Here is a 16,062-nt window from a genome sequence, read left to right as displayed (position 1 = left end):
TTGTGGGGCTCTTTCCATGGACTTAAAGGAGAATATGAAGAAGATGACATTGAATTTGTTCTTTAAATTGTAGTGTTTAATAAACCAGTTTAGCATCCAATGTAGTAATCTAGTTTCAGGTTAATAAGTTTCTAAAAAGTGAAGTGTAATTGTATCATCCTAGGAAAAGTCATTATAAAGGCAAAAAGCCCCCAAAGGCTTTTACTGTTTGGGGGTTCTTCTGGTTGATTATCTGAAGGTTGACCTCTAATTGCAAGGCATAGCTTAGGCTCTTAATAAGTGTGAATTAATAGCTTATGAAAGTTTTACAAATAAATTGATTCATGGCATTTGTGTTAAACACAAGAACAGCATGAAATTGATTTTTAGCAAATTGAGAACAGACGAGTTAGCAGATGAGCATGTATGGGTTTGCAGTTCAAACAGTGGACAACTCTGTGAATGGAAATTTAAATAAATGAATACAGCTGTGTAAGTATACAGATGCTGAGAGTTGCTGGGGTCTGGTTTCAGGATAGAAAAGTTAGGAAGTATTTTATATTGTTTCTCTTGACACTGTTTTCAATATAATTTTTAGGAGCTATGAATTTTACATAAATCAGCTAGGAAGAAAGTCCTCAAAGGGATCCCTTTCAGCTGCTTCCTTGATACTGAGATCACGACCTCCCTGTGAAACCATTCTTTTCTTGTATACAGCTGGCAGCAGTTAGACAGTTGGAGTAGTACTGACCACTTCATTTTTCTTCATGCAAAGGCACATCAGCCAAACAATAATGTTTGAAAACAAGCTCTTAACAATTCTGTGTTATATTTAAGATGGACTTCTTATTTCTCCTTTTGAAGAGTGAAGATTTTATGCTGAGTTTTTCTTGCTGCATTTAGTAGCTTGAGGAACAGTTTTATACCTTGAAAACCTCCAAATCTTACGAATGTCCATTAGAGTAAAATGAATGTTTACTAGAGCTTATTATACTGAATAAAGTTCTACAGGTATTTAAATCTATAATCTTAAAGGTCTAATGGCATCCATTACTTATAATTTTCAGCTTCCAGACTTCAGCAGATGGCACTTAGAGCTTCACAGGACATGCACAACAGCCTATGTGCAGAGTGTCTTAAAAGCTAGAAATAAAGGGACTTAGATGCACTTAAACTTTACTGGTGAATTGCCAGTGTTGTTGATATAAATGGAATACAGATTACAGCCAGTGTCCACTAGTGTAACTTTTGCATGTCCTCTAACGTTATGAATTTCAGTATAAATGAGTTGATTGTGTAGGTTTGGGGGGTATTTTTGGATTTGGGTTTGGGGTTTTTTGTTGTTGTTTTGTTGTTGTTGTTGTTGTTGGGGTTTTTTGGGTTTTTTTGTTTTGTTTTGGTTGGGTTTTTTTTGTAGGACATGAATAAACTTCTTAGAAAGTATTTCAGTGGGTTGCATTACATTTCCAGGAGTAGTTGCGGGAGTTATCAAATATGTGCTTGCTCTTGATTTACTTCTGCGTTTTTTTTTTTTCTTTCCCTCTGCGCTTCTGCAGTTGATCTCTGGTAGGTTGGTCCGTCCGGGTCAAGAAGCAGAGCTTTGGCTGGCTAGTTACCCTTGTGATGTTACAGTTCCCTTCTGTAAGCAGGGAGGGATTTGTTTCCCTCCTCCATAACTCTGTTCTGACTCTTCTGAAGCAAGACTAAGATTTGGCTGGTTAATAAGAACTTGGCTTTCTTTTTTTTTTTTTAAACTAGCTAACTTTTTTTTTTTTTAAATAAAATATTCTAGAAATATACTACCATAAGAGCTCTAAAACACATCGAAATCTGGCACTGCTAAGCCGTTCCTGCTGCTCCTCTAACATGCTGTTTTGAGACGGCCATTTTCAGTGTTCAGACCTGGGTCTCCTGCGCTCGCGTGTTTCTGGCATTGTGGAGCTCTGTCTGAGCTGATTCAGAGACAGTAAAACGAGAATCCTTCCTTTCCCTGCCGCTCCTTTCATCAGGACTGCACAAAGCTTGAAGCGTTTTAAAAACAGAAAACTCTGGTGCTGCTTTATTAAAATGCCTTTCTGGAGAGAGACGAATGAGACTGGACTAGAATCTCCTTTCCAGCTGCTTGCCTTGGAAGCAATGAAACAGCATGGCAGATGGTAACATCCCCTTCCTTCCCTTCCCTGTTTACATAGCTTTGTAACTGAACAACTGTGAGAAGGTGTCTAAGTACACAGAAGTTAAATATCATCTTAAATCTCCGACTCTTCTCAAGTCCGCTCAGCGTGCTCTGTTACACGCAGCATATTATAGTTACTATCTCCCGGTAGGCGTCATCTATCAGCACTTCACACGCAATCCCGAGCAGTGCCAAGAGCCTGCGACTTGTGTTAAAGTCAGTGAGAGTGGTAGAGTTTAAAATTATGACCAAGATGATTAATGGGATAGTAGGTTTTTTTCCACTTAGGTCTTAACAATTTTTTCCCTTCTATAAGTCTATCCCAGGTATTTGTGCATTTATGAACAATAACATTACCCAATAAGATGCCACACTGAAAATGCAAGGAAATTAGATTCTCAAATTGCCCATAAAGCTGGTAATAAGGCAGGTAGCAGTGCAGCTTTCTGATGCACTGCCACTAATATGCCCTGCCTAGCTGATTTGAAGGATACAACCTCAATGCTAACTGAGTCTCACTTTTGTAGCTTTGTCCTGCAGACCTACAGTCCCCAGATAGTGGCTAGTGAGGTTCTGGTGATTTCACTGGGGTGCATGGCCTGGCACACAGTAGTGGCACCTGCTAATGCTACTGATGAGGGTACCTGGTGTGTCTGCTTCAGCCAAAAAGCGGGTGTGGGAAACGTTGCAGAAAGCCATTTGGACTGGACAGGCTCTTGTACTCGTAGCTGAACCATCATCCAAGTGCAATGTTGCGTTTCCACCAGCACTCTACCCCAGACACTCATTAATTAAATTGTATGCAATGAATTTTACTTAAATTGAAATTAAATTTACTTAAATTTTGATAATATTAATGGATTACTATTTGCTCAATAAACTCCCCCCCACATAACTATATATTTTCAAGACCAGAAGACCCACCTATCTTCTGAAACACCAATTTCATTTGCTTTTATGCTGTCCGCTCTTGTAACTGCTGTTCTGCTTTCAGTACAATTTGGTGGATTCCTCGTTAAAAAGGGACAGATCCTAAATTGTCCAAAAGCCTAAATTTTTGAAAAGGCCACAGCATATATGTTTCAGGATTATCTGGCACAGGTAGCTTTACTATCTGATGTGAGTTGAGACAGGCTTTTTTTTCTGAGTCCAGACATCTCTCCCCGCCAGTACAGGAGAGTAGTTATGGCTCCCCTCTTACTCCGCCTAAGAGACCTAAGAGAAAGCTTCCTCCTAAGAGGAGACAGGAAAGACCAGTTGCAGCTCCAAAGAAAAGAAGAAGAAAAGTACATAGAGTGGATCAATATGCTGCGGAAGCTCGTCGGAAGAAAGTAAGTTTACATATGTTCCAAAATTTTATGATGGAAGTGCCACTTTTTAGGCACTACTCTAGCTTTATTTTTTTCAACTTGGGAGTTTGCTCCATGCTTCAGGTTGGGATTTTGCAGACAAAACTTCTATAAATGAATGTACTGAAGGATCCAAAGAAAAGCAGCCAAACCAGACCAAGTCTTCTGGGAGCTATGTTTTTCTTGTTTCAGACTCTGTTTGCATCAGGGAAAGTCATCTTTATAATCTCTTTATATTTTTAAATCCAGCCATCAGCTGGAGGCAATGTCAGATAAATCCCTGGGAAGACACTGCCAGTGGTGCTAACCCTTCTGAACTATTACAAATTCTGTAATATGTTGTAGCCTCCTTAACTCCCCAGCTCACGGGAGCCTGGTGTTTATTTGAGATTCTGTGTCTAGTCATCGTGGTTGTGGAAAAGTCCTGAAAATGTGACTCATAAAATCTAAAAGGGAAAGAACTTTTTTAAAGTTTTTTTAAAAAAATGTGTATTTTAAAGCCAGCTTGTGACTTGGAGGTTAGGGGATTCTTGATTACATGATTTCTGAATGCTCTATTTGCAAAAGAAGTGGTGCATAAGTTTTTTTTCACAAGAGAAAGGTCAAATAGAAATTGCTTTATTAGGAGAAGGTGCAAGTGGAAGAAAAGGGTATTCCTTAGTGTACTGTCTTTCTCTACCTGGCACTAACACACTGGGAGGGGTTATAGACCACTTAAGTATTATTTTCATTTCAGAAATTTAACTAAATAATTAAAAAACTCTTCAAATAAACAACCTAAATATTTTTCCTTTAGGCTTTAAACAAAATCCTTGACACTCCACTCTATCCTACAAAAAATAAACTATAAACACTCTTCTTAATAGCTTTTTTTGTGGGGGTGTTTTTTGACTTGTTGTGTGATTCAACTTAAAACAGTTATTTTGAGACCAATTCTTTAAGTGTAAAGACATGGCAGACAGGGACATGCAAAAAATTATCAGGTAGAAGAAAACAGGAATTTTCCAGGGAACTTTTAACACATATTTACCTAAGAGAAGAACTGATAACTGTTACGGATGATATTGCTATTACTCATTATTTTGCCATTCCAAGTTATACCCTTCTGGCATGAAGTATAATAGATAGCTTATAACATTCCTACTGATATGAGCATATGTGACTGTTTCTCCCCCCACCCCCCGCCCCTTTCTTTCTCTGGATGACAATTTTATCCAAACTTATCCCTAAAGAACTCTTCCTGATAAGTCAACTGTGAAAATTTATCACTATTATTTCAGGAAAAAAAATCCTAATATTACACAATAGTTCCCATCATATCCGTGAGTTAATCTTTTGGTGCCGTTTGAGAGCAATGGAATACAGTACCAGCTGGATCCTACTGATTTAAAAACAAATAAAAAGGATAAAGTGAAATTCTTTCTTCCTTCTAGTCAAGCTTCTTCTAAGAGAAAACGCACGAGAGAATCCAGTTGTGGTCTGTATGCCTCAAATCCCACACCCAGTGCTTTCACAATAGTACCAACTCTTTATTGTAGCACCATCTTAGAGATTCATATATCTTGAAAGATAAAACGTTTCTGTACAGCCTTCCAAAGTCTTGATAGCAACATATGAGGTGAAGAAAGGTATACGCAAGAATTTTATTTGTTTACCAATAACTCTTTGCAGATTGCATCTGGGAAAGCATATGAGCTGTAAGAGCAGCTCACAAAAGATGTCCACACAAAAGATCCTTCCCTGAATATGCCACCTACAGCCAGCCTTAGGCTGCAATGACCATTTGGGGAAAAACTTGAGCGTCGTATAGAATGATAAAAGATAGCTGAATTTAAAAACTGAAGAGAGACAGAATGCAATGAGATGAAGAAATATTGGTGAGGGCCTTTCTAAAAGTTGCTTTGAACACAGTCAAGTAGTGAAAACTGCAAAGTTGAAGGTGGTTTTTTTTTGTGGTTTTCTGTGTGAGGTTTTTTTGTTTCTTTTAAAAACAGGATTTTTCATTTATATTGACTTTCTTACAATTTCAGAAATGTCTCTGCAGGTTTACAGATTAAATTGGTGAAGAGGGTAGCTAAACAAAATTACCATCACTCAAAACCCTTAATATCTGGAAGTATTGTTACTTTTTTTTTTTAATATTATTTTTTAAAAGAAGCCTCAAGCCTGCTGACAAAAGTAAATATTAATGGGAAATCCATCTGGATTTCCAGCTTCCTTGAATAAGTGTTGGATTCTGAGTAAAAGTTGTATTTCCTTATATGACTGATGTTATACAAATAGTTTCACAAAAATGTAATTCCCATTTGTTAAAGAAATTCTTTGTATTTGAGAGTGGAAAGATTGCTGAAACAGAAAATTTTCTTTTTTTTCTAAACTCAAAATGTTTCAAAGTTTTAACTAAACTGACTACTTAGGCTTTCCTGAATTAAAATATTTCAAAATTTCACCCTTTGCCTGAACCACTTCCATATGTTGCAGAAACTGTTCCTCCTGTTCCCTACCGTGATTCCATCTCATGAGTCGCTTCTCCGTGTGTTTATAGTGCCACATGGGAGATGACATTTCCTGTCTCATCTTATAACCTATCAGACTCGCTTAACATCCATCCCTTAATGACTCAGGCAGAGGGAGAATTTCTGAACCGTCTCTTTCTGGGTGACAACTACATGGTGTTTATTTTTTCTTCTCAGAAAATTCTGCCAAAATCTAGTTTTTTCTCATCCGAAATTTGTTAGCATTCTGTTTGTCACTGGGAGGATGTTTTGTTGCGGATACTTGGACCAGCCAAATCAAACAGACAAGTGAGGAGGAAGTTGGCATGTAGTGACAAGAAATGTTTTCTTCTCAAAACCAAAACAAAATCTGAGTCCTCTGCCTAAAATCTTACTTTAAAATGTTTCCCTTCTCTGTGCCATCTGGTAAAAAATGTTTAATTTTCTTATAGGTGAAAACACAATCCTGTGAACATGTCTTGGTGTTTTCTGGTTTGTTTCTTAATGAAAAGGAAACTTAAATGAAGAAATCACAGTATTCATGTCTTCTGGGGCCTGCTGACACTTTTGCCAAAACTGTCATTTGAGATGTTGGAAACTTTTGGCTTTGAAGCTGAAGAACGCTCTCTCTGAGCCCCATGTACTATTCAAGTGACTTGAATGTTGTCATCCTAGTATCAGATGTCCTTTGAAGTGAATTTCATTAAGTGACTTGGCATATGAATCCCAAGTCCAAAGCTTCATTTCATGTTCATGTTTTAACTAAACCTTTCACATAAAACAGCCTTTAAAAAGTATTGCTCTTTATCTGTAAGAAAAAAACTGAACCCCAAAGTCACGTGTGTTTTTCTAATATCTATGCTTCGTTTTATCAAACATACATGTGTCCATGGGAGTCCTAGGATCAGCCATAAAGATATTTTGCTGTCTTATGTCAGCATCTCAGCAGGGCTTTCTCCTGATGAAATCACACTGTGGATATAGGAAAGGAAATAGTACGGTAACTGTAGGTGTAACAGCTCAGCCAAGGCTTTGCCTCTTGACCTGGATGGTTATCCTATCAGAGTTTTGCCAAAGGACCTCCATTTGTAGAAGAAGGGGGAACATAGCAATGGCAGAATTAACTTTTTTCCTTTCTGCATATTTATACAGATGATGGTGAATCCCCTGAGAGAGATTGACAAGACAGTAGGACAACTAATGGATGGACTGAAACAGTTGAAACTACATCGATGTGTCAATGTCATATTTGTTGGTGATCATGGTAAAATAAACAAAATTCTTTATCAGTATATAAACACTTGAGTAACGTAGCTGTACATATAATGGGTGGCTTAAATGAAAGTTCCATTTAAGACATTTTTGTGCTCATTTTTTTCTGGTAGTTTAAATCCCCAAACCCAGTCAGTTGGTGTGGACTGGCCACTCAACTTGCCTGTTGATTGAGATTGGAGGACACTTCTCTTTCATAACAGTGATCTGGTGTTTACACCTCCCCTTAGAGTTTTTTCAAAGCTTGGCATTTTTTATGTGACATCCAAGTACATCTCTCCTTGCATGTGTTAGAAGGCTATAATGTGTCTCGACTAATCTTTCTGGCAGCTTTTATGGAAGGAAAAAATTTAGTAGCACTCTTCTTTTCATGAGGAGAGGAGTAGGACTCTAGAGTGAGACATTTCCATGGCAATTAGTGGGTCAAGTTATCCTACTAGGAGAAAGACTGGAATATCTGTAAGGGACTGTGTCCAGCTTGGATGGAAAATGTCCTCAAAATAATGGAGGAAGGAGGAAAACGGTAAAAAGATATTTCAGGGTCACATGGAGAGCGACCCAAAAGAAGAGATGTTATTTGGTAGGTCCCATCTTTTGGACATCAGAAGAAACTTTACAGTAGAAGAAATAGTAAATACTAGCAAAGACTAAAAGAAAAAGAAAATTTTATTACAGAAAAATGTGACCATATTTGAGATAAACCTGGTTTTGCATAACTTTTTAGCAATGCTACCAAAGGTTCTGTTCTGTTTAGATCTTTGTTTATCAAAGTCTCACAAGAACTGCTACATTAGCAATAAAATGGCATATGCCTCCTTTCTGGCTGTGGGGAGAGAAGGGTAAGGGGCAGGAAGGACTTCCAGGGGAGGCAGTTTTATGCTGAGAACTGCTTGTGACTGGCAATACATTCCTCCCTGCCACAAACGGCTGTAGGAGAGAATTGTTTATCTGCGGCTGCCTTAGAACAGACCACCAACAGACAATACCTTTTGTGTGCGATTTCTCTTAAAATCCTTTGTTTAAAAAAAAAATGAATCCCCAAAGTAGTACACTAAACTAGAAACAGACTTTGACTTTTCCATGAGCTTAGTTTGGAGATGTGTCAGTGCACACATGGTATATGTGGCGACTGTTTCTACGACATTGAGACTGGTATTTCTCTTGTGTAGGCAAGTGCTAAAATCACTGCTGTTTTGACTCCTGCCAGTGTCTGATGTTGGAATTAGATGACTGGAAAGAACAAGAATAAGATTAGTCATCCAAAAGAAAAGAATACATAGGCTGTTTGGGGTTTCTTTTTGTGCTGTTTTGGAAAACATGTTTATTTTCAAGCTGGATTAATTTTGCATTTTCCTTCTGCAGGGATGGAAGACACTACTTGTGAGAGAACTGAATTTTTAAGCAACTATCTGACTAATGTGGAAGATATCATTTTGCTGCCTGGATCTTTAGGGCGAATTCGTCCTAGGTCTAGCAATAACCTAAAATGTAAGTCAATTTAATTGTACCCCTGTTGTGGTTTAACCCCAGCTGGCAACTAAGTACCACACAGCCACTTGCTCACTCCCCACTCGGTTGAATGGGGGAGAGGATCAGAAGGGTGAAAGTGAGAGAACTCATGGGTTGAGATAAAGACAGTTTAATAGGTAAAGCAAAAGCCGCACATGCAAACAAAGCAAGGAATTCATTCACCACTTCCCATCGGCCGGCAGGTGTTCAGCCATCTCCAGGAAAGCAGGGCTCCATCACGTGTATCGGTTACTTGGGAAGACAAATGGCATCACTCCGAACGTCCCCCAACTTCCTTCTTCTTCCCCCAGCTTTATATGCTGAGCATGACACCCTATGGTCTGGAATATCCCTTTGGTCAGTTGGGGTCAGCTGTCCCAGCTGTGTCCCCTCCCAACTCCTTGTGCCCCCCCAGCCTGCTCGCTGGTGGGGTGGGGTGAGGAGCAGAAAAGGCCTTGGCTCTGTGTAAGTACTGCTCAGCAATAATGAAAACATCTCTGTATTATCAACGCTGTTTTCAGCCTAAATCCAAAATCATAGCGCCATACCAGCTACTGTGAAGAAAATTAATTCTATCCCGGCCAAAACCAGCACAACCCCTTATGTCCTGAGAGCTAGACTCCAGCCCTTCCTTGGGCTGATGTCCGAAAAGCGTAATTTTGCAGTGTGTTGGCAGGACATTCAGGGGGAAGCCCAGTGAAGACCAGCTGCTTCCTCCCTTCCCAGTCTGTAGTTCACAGACCCCACAGTGGTAGAGCTGTGTCAAGTGGATGGCTGAAATGTCTGGGTTAAAACCCACCCTTTTACAGCCAGGAGGAGTGTGAAGTCTCGAAGCTAGTTTCACACGCCAGCTTACATGTCGTTGTGCGTTTATTCATGCACTTCTTCCCTCTGTCAACAAAAATGGGACTTGGGTGATCTCAGCACTGCATGGATTGGATATAAAAAAAGTGTCTGGTACCTTTTCTGAGCTAATGGAAAAAAAGTGAATTGTCAATTTTGAATTCAGTAGCTTTTTCATACTTTTGGCACAGATGAGAAACAGCGTGGGTTGCTAAACAGGAACGGGCTGGGGATGTTGAAGGATATAAGGGAGACTTGGAGCATGCATTCAGGGCCAATGTTGGCAGTAAAACTTGCTGCTTTTTTGTACCACACAGTTAGAAATTCATAGGAGGCAGGAGTTCTCTGCTGAAGCTAACTCTGTGATTTAAAGCATTACAGACCCAGCTGCCCCTCCTACTGCTCTGCCTCCAGGGCAGAGCACCAGGATTGAGTTTGTGCCAGCACGGTGGCTGCTCTGGTTCAGCATACCAGCACAAACCTGGCTTTGCCAGCAGTTTCAGCTACCATGCAAACTGTGAAACTCATAAACTAACCATAAGTACCTATGTTTTTTGCAACGTATGCTACAAGGGTGACAACTTTTGGTAAAGGGGAAGATCAGCTGGGACAGCCAACCGACCCCTCGTAACACTTCAGATATATTTTGGCTGAGGACAGATTTCACAAAAAAATTGATCTTTGAAGATTAAATATTTTCAGAATAGTAGCAGAAATCATAAGAATGTGGTAAAACTCTCTTAGACACTGATTTAGGTATACATTTATTTTACTATAAACTAATTTACCTGGGTATTTATACTTTAGGAATATGGGATGAGTGTGTAAAGATTTGTTGAAAATAGTGCGTACGTTGATAAAACTTACTAGCATAAAACCTAAATTCCTACACTTCACAGTCTACTGAAAACTTATATTTCAGTTCTGTGAAGATTTTTTTTTTTTAAAGATCTTTCAACCCTTGAATTCCCAAATTGCTGAGAAAAATGAGTTTTCTTTGGAAGATGAATGTCAATATCTTCCAAAAAGATCAGCTTGTCTGACTGACCTCTGAGTCATACTACTGGTTTTCCCGCAATACCATTTTCCTTTTTTGGCCTCTGTTTGCAGCTTCCTAGTTTGAATATTTGCAATTGCTTATAAATCAGCAGTTTGAACATAAAACAAAGCAGCATATTTTCTAGTTTTAGAACTGGGGTTTACTCCCTTAAATGGCAAATTACTAACTTCTTTATTCCTCCTCCATTTTCCTATTCCATAATACTGCCTCAATACTGCAGGCGCACCTTTGCAATGAATAAGCCTATAGCTTGGGTTTTGAGATTCAGTAGAGCTCATTTCAAGCTCAGCAAGATTGTGCCTTAAGCAACCAAAACACTAATAGTTAAGCAAGAGGTTTTAATTTCCTAAGATTTTCTCTTAGCCTGTTTTTTTCTCTCAGGACTGAAAAATTCTTCTCCCCTCCCCCTCCACTGTGGAAGAAAACAGAGTTAGTGTGGACTGTTGCTGGTTTGGGGCTTTCTGCATCTTGCATGTCCCTTTAATAGTCCAAAGACATATCCAGAATATTTTACTGTGGCTTTTCACTTACTCTGTAGTAGCCTATGAAATACGTGAAATGTTAAAAGAGACAAAAAATGCTACATATCTATCTCACTGCTTCTAAGGAAGCGTGTTGTTGCATTCAAATGTGCTTTCAAAAATTTTCAAGGAAAGTCTCTGTGTTTGGGCATGATTTTTTTATTTTAAAGGAAAGCAGTCAAAAGACTTGCAAGTTTATGTTTTCAGAAAATAGAATAAGTATTAAGCTAAGGCCCAAATCATAAAACAGTGAGCAACACTACCTAAGCAACTACAATATCACTAAGTAAAGGGTACACATTAAACTTTAGTTTATCTTCACGATATCTTGTCTGATATATACGGTGCACTTTTGGTAAAGATCAGCCACCTTTTTAGGAAGAATGCTTCTGTAAAACTGCATTATCACCTCGTGTTTTCTTCTGCAAATTGTTCATCTTCCATATTTTTGTCTTTTTTTTTTTTCCTTTGCTTAACAGATGACCCTAAAGTGATTGTTGCCAACCTTACAGTAAGTATTTAGGACTGATAGTATCTCTGTCTATACTGCACTGGTCAGTTCCCACCTCAATTTGAGGCATTATTCAGCATCCTCTCCTTACTCTTTAGGCCAGAAACCCAACCATTAACGTGAATAAAGAGTGTTAAATGGTGCCCTTCATGAGTACAGATTAATGTTTGTCATGAATTCCACTGTTTGCTGCTCTAGTAGCTTTTATAACCTTTTTGGGCAGTGCAGAGCCAGAATCTCCCTGACCATCTTGACTCCCTGAATTGAATCTATTTATTCATTCCTTCAGAAATGGAAAGTAATCTTTTAGGGTAAATATTTTACTAACACTTTGAAGACACTGAAAACGTTAATTTGATAGCCTTCAACTATAACCTTGCTTTTAATGGAAAAAAGGTGTTTAAAATAAAAGCTGATTTGGAACCCAATGGCTTTAAATATATCTGCAAATGAGATGTATTTTGAGCATTCAGCTTTCCTCTGAAATGTAAGCTTTGGTCCAGTTAGAATAAAATTCTTCATCCATGAGCTAAGTAAGTGTGATGTTTTGCATGATGCTTTCAAAAAGACTGTCACGAGAATGAAGCTTTCCAAATACATCTCTGAATGATTCCCTGGTCCCTGGTCTTATGCAAATACTGCACAGAAAGGGCTGGATCATGTACTGTAGATGTACACTTTGTTTTCAAGACATTGTCAATAATGACCTTAACAGCTTGATTTCTGTAGCTCGGGGTTTTATGTGCATCTAAGCTAACTGGCAGCAGTGTCATTTGTAACCATTTATTTTTCAGTGTAGAAAGCCAGACCAGCACTTCAAGCCTTACTTGAAACAGCACCTGCCTAAACGCTTGCACTACGCTTACAACCGAAGGATTGAGGATGTCCATTTACTGGTGGATCGCAAATGGCATGTGGCAAGGTAAACTCTTGCTTTTGCTTCCATCCTGATTTTCAGCCTTTTTTTCTAAGGAAATGAGACACTTGGGGTTGCCCCTGTCTGTCAGCATCCTGCTCCTGTACCTCGTGAGCAAGAGAAGTTTTGAACTCCTGGTGAGGTTGAATCACATTTGGTGCAGAGGGATGTGGCTCAGAACAAAAAATTGTTTTGAAGTTTGGGAAAATCAGTAGCTGGATAGAGGGTAGAAAGCCAGATTGGTTTCTTCAAGCAGCTGTGTGGGTTTTGACTGATTAGATCAAATATATAGCAGCTGATAAGCTTTTTTAATGAGGTGCAAACTTATTCCAACCAGGAAGCAGGGAATATGGGAGGAAGGGGAAGACATATGTGACCAGTGGATGTTAGGGAACAAGAGGCTGAGTGGATGCAATGGGTGAATGGGAAGAAAATGGAGATATTGGCAGAGTGGGTGAAAGCCTGAGAACATGTGGAAGGGTATGACAGGGCGGCCATGAAAGTGCCGGCAGTGTATTGTGTTGCAAAATAAATCCACAGAAAACCAGGATGCTTTAGTTCAGAGAAAACACTGTTTTGTGTTGTTCTTCCCCATATGCCTCTGAAATTTCAGTTATAAAATATGGGCAATTTTTAATATTCTTAGCTAAAAATTGAGCGAGGAAAAACAAGTTGGCACATATATGTATGGAGTGAACGGGAGAGGAGTAGCCTTTGTTTATGAATTGTGTCCCCCTTTCTGGTTTGATATATATTCTTTTTCTTGCTTTGATCTTTTGACACATGTTGTGTATTACAGTATGAGAACGGCTGGGTCTTTATGCATAAAGCTGACTCAGTGGTTCTTGGAAGATGACACAGCTTTTGGCTCACAGTAGTCTGTTATGAGCTTTAAATTACAGTAGGGTTTTTTGCCCATATAGCTGCCAGGCAAACAGACGGTGTGTTGTAAGTGCCTTTTGACATCTGTGCTTATCTTTTTGTGAATTATGCAAGGATCACTCTGCTGAAGCACTGAATGAGAAACCCCAATTGCTTTCTTGGATAACTCCACTAGCTAGCTGGCTGGCTGCCCCATGCAGTTTCTGTGGCTAGGGATCATGTACATTTCAAAGAATCACACTCTGAGTTTTAGGGCAATAAAGTTTTAGTTTTAAGAATTTTACTGGAACTGATGGGATGGCCCAAGTTGATTTACATTTAGTAATTTCTTATTTATTACATCAGGCTTTCTTTGGCTTATTTATTCGTTAGATTTTCTGAAATCTCATTTACCAATAATTCATTTGTTAATGTAACTGTAATTCATTGTATATTCACAGCCAGGAAAATGGTAGTTACAGATCTGATTGCTGTAACTCAAGTAATTTACAAGGCCAAAATCAAACTTTGGCTGAGCATCATTTTATTGCAGATGAAGAAATCAACTTGTAGGATAATCTGGTCCACTGGATGTATAATTAGCTAATAATTAGCATTTCTATGATATAGTACATATTTTCTCAGCTATTTACCTTCATTGCAATCTTTCTCTATTCCCTCCAGCTTTGTTTCTGCTTCCCATTTTTGTTTATTGGGTGGAAGGCAAACAGGTGAAAGCACTTTACAGCATCGTATGACATTTGCAGTATTGTAACATCAAAAAAGTGCTTTCTTAGAAGCCTTTGTTGGCCTTTTGAGGATTGGAAGACTATAGTCCAAAATACCTCTAGTGTGTAGGAGATTATGTGATATGAGAAAGCCTGAGAAAGTAAATAAATAGATGTTAAGGTTGTTATTGATGAGTAAGAGTTGGCTCTTAGGTTTGCACCCTCTTATAGTGGGAGCAAAGGGAGAAACCCTGGGGTTGTTGGATGAGCCTGCAGTCCCCATTACTGCTATTCAAGGAAGATAAGCAATGCACTGCCTTGTAACCTTGTCCCTCCTACCCCCAAAGTATGTGTTCAGGTCAGCCACCCTACCTACACCTTTGAGGAAATCTTCTAATAATTTTTCAATTTAGGAAAGCTGTGGACGTTTACAAGAAACCAACAGGAAAATGTTTCTTCCATGGAGACCATGGCTATGACAACAAGATAAACAGCATGCAGGTATGGGCAATGCAGTAATCTTTGTGGGAGGGTCACTGAAGGCAGAAGAAATTGGAGTTCTCTAAAATGTAAATATTCACTGAAAAAAATCCCTACCTTTTAATGCTCTTCTTTTGTATTCTTCCTTTTTTTTTTTTTTTTAAGACTGTTTTTATAGGTTATGGCCCTACATTCAAATACAAGACTAAAGTACCTCCTTTTGAAAATATTGAACTTTACAACGTCATGTGTGGTAAGTTACCTGCTTGAGAAATTGCAAGAGACGCACGCTGTTTTAGCTAACAGGGCTTCATTTAGGCACCCATGAGCTCATGCCCTGACGTCCTCCCAGTGTCCTTGCCCCAGTCCCCCTTTCCCAAGCGCTTGCCTTTGGGCCAGGAGGGCTGAAGGCACCTCTTGGGGGCCTGTTTGCTCTACTCTAGCAGCTGGCCAGTAAAGGGCGTTACCATAGTTTTCCTGCGTGCAGCTTGGCAGAGATCGAATACACACCACTACAGTGCATTGTGTCCACACCTCAGCAGCCTAGGAAGGAAGTTTCTGTTCACAGACTGAACCTGCATGTCTCATGGAGCAGCTCAGAGGCACCACTTAGTTTTCTATGGCATCTCCTGGTATGATTATGTTTCCTGAATTCATACTGTAGCTGTGAAGAAGAATGTGGCGATGTATACAGATATTTATTAGGATCTTTTCTTTAATACTGATTTTCCAGGGCAATAAAACTTTCAAGCCAAAGGTGTAATTCACTTATTTAAATTTTCTTTTCCAAACATGAACTACCAAAAAGGTAATTATCCCTTATCTATAAAGCAGGTGACTAATAACACTGTGTTCCAGATGGTTGGTGTAAGGTCAGCACATTGACCGTAGGTTTGCACTGGAAGCTGCAGGAGTAGTTATAATAAAACTGTTTTTCCAGTGTCCTGATGCAAATTAACCTTCTTGTCATAAAGGCTACCATACTATTCAGGCAGCATCTGCGATTTTATGATTTGGATGAAACGTTAGTATTTTTATTACATTAAAAGCATTTATTAACATGTTGTGGCTGTAAACAGTATTGCAAATGAATGTCTTTGCTTGGTAGAGATGTTGCTGAATAAATGTTTGCAATCTAACCATCATTCACTTGTTTTTGGTGGTTTCATAGATCTGCTTGGATTAAAGCCTGCTCCCAATAATGGCACCCACGGAAGTTTAAATCACCTGCTGAGAGCCAATGTTTACAAACCAACTGTGCCAGATGAAGTTGCTAAACCACTCTATCCTGTCGCTCTACCTTCTGCCTCAGATTTTGATATAGGATGTACATGTGATGATAAGGTAGGTTTTAAAGATCTG

At 39.0% G+C, this 16,062-nt stretch overlaps 1 protein-coding gene across 6 annotated transcripts in view; it reads left to right on the top strand.

Annotated features, from left to right (window-relative positions):
- Positions 1-16,062, top strand: part of ENPP2 (ectonucleotide pyrophosphatase/phosphodiesterase 2) — a 77,707-nt gene that overhangs the window by 47,943 nt on the left and 13,702 nt on the right. For all 6 annotated transcript variants that reach the window (XM_075023856.1, XM_075023857.1, XM_075023861.1 and 3 more), the window contains exons 12-18: positions 7,152-7,263; positions 8,634-8,759; positions 11,684-11,715; positions 12,510-12,637; positions 14,634-14,721; positions 14,866-14,953; positions 15,872-16,044. In XM_075023856.1, the coding sequence (XP_074879957.1) occupies positions 7,152-7,263; positions 8,634-8,759; positions 11,684-11,715; positions 12,510-12,637; positions 14,634-14,721; positions 14,866-14,953; positions 15,872-16,044 (747 nt within the window). The remainder of the gene's footprint in view (positions 1-7,151; positions 7,264-8,633; positions 8,760-11,683; positions 11,716-12,509; positions 12,638-14,633; positions 14,722-14,865; positions 14,954-15,871; positions 16,045-16,062) is intronic.

Source organism: Buteo buteo, chromosome 3 (assembly GCF_964188355.1).
Source record: "Buteo buteo chromosome 3, bButBut1.hap1.1, whole genome shotgun sequence".
Lineage (NCBI taxonomy): Eukaryota > Metazoa > Chordata > Aves > Accipitriformes > Accipitridae > Buteo > Buteo buteo.
Note: the sequence above shows the minus strand (reverse complement) of the source record. Positions and strands in the feature narration are given on the sequence as shown.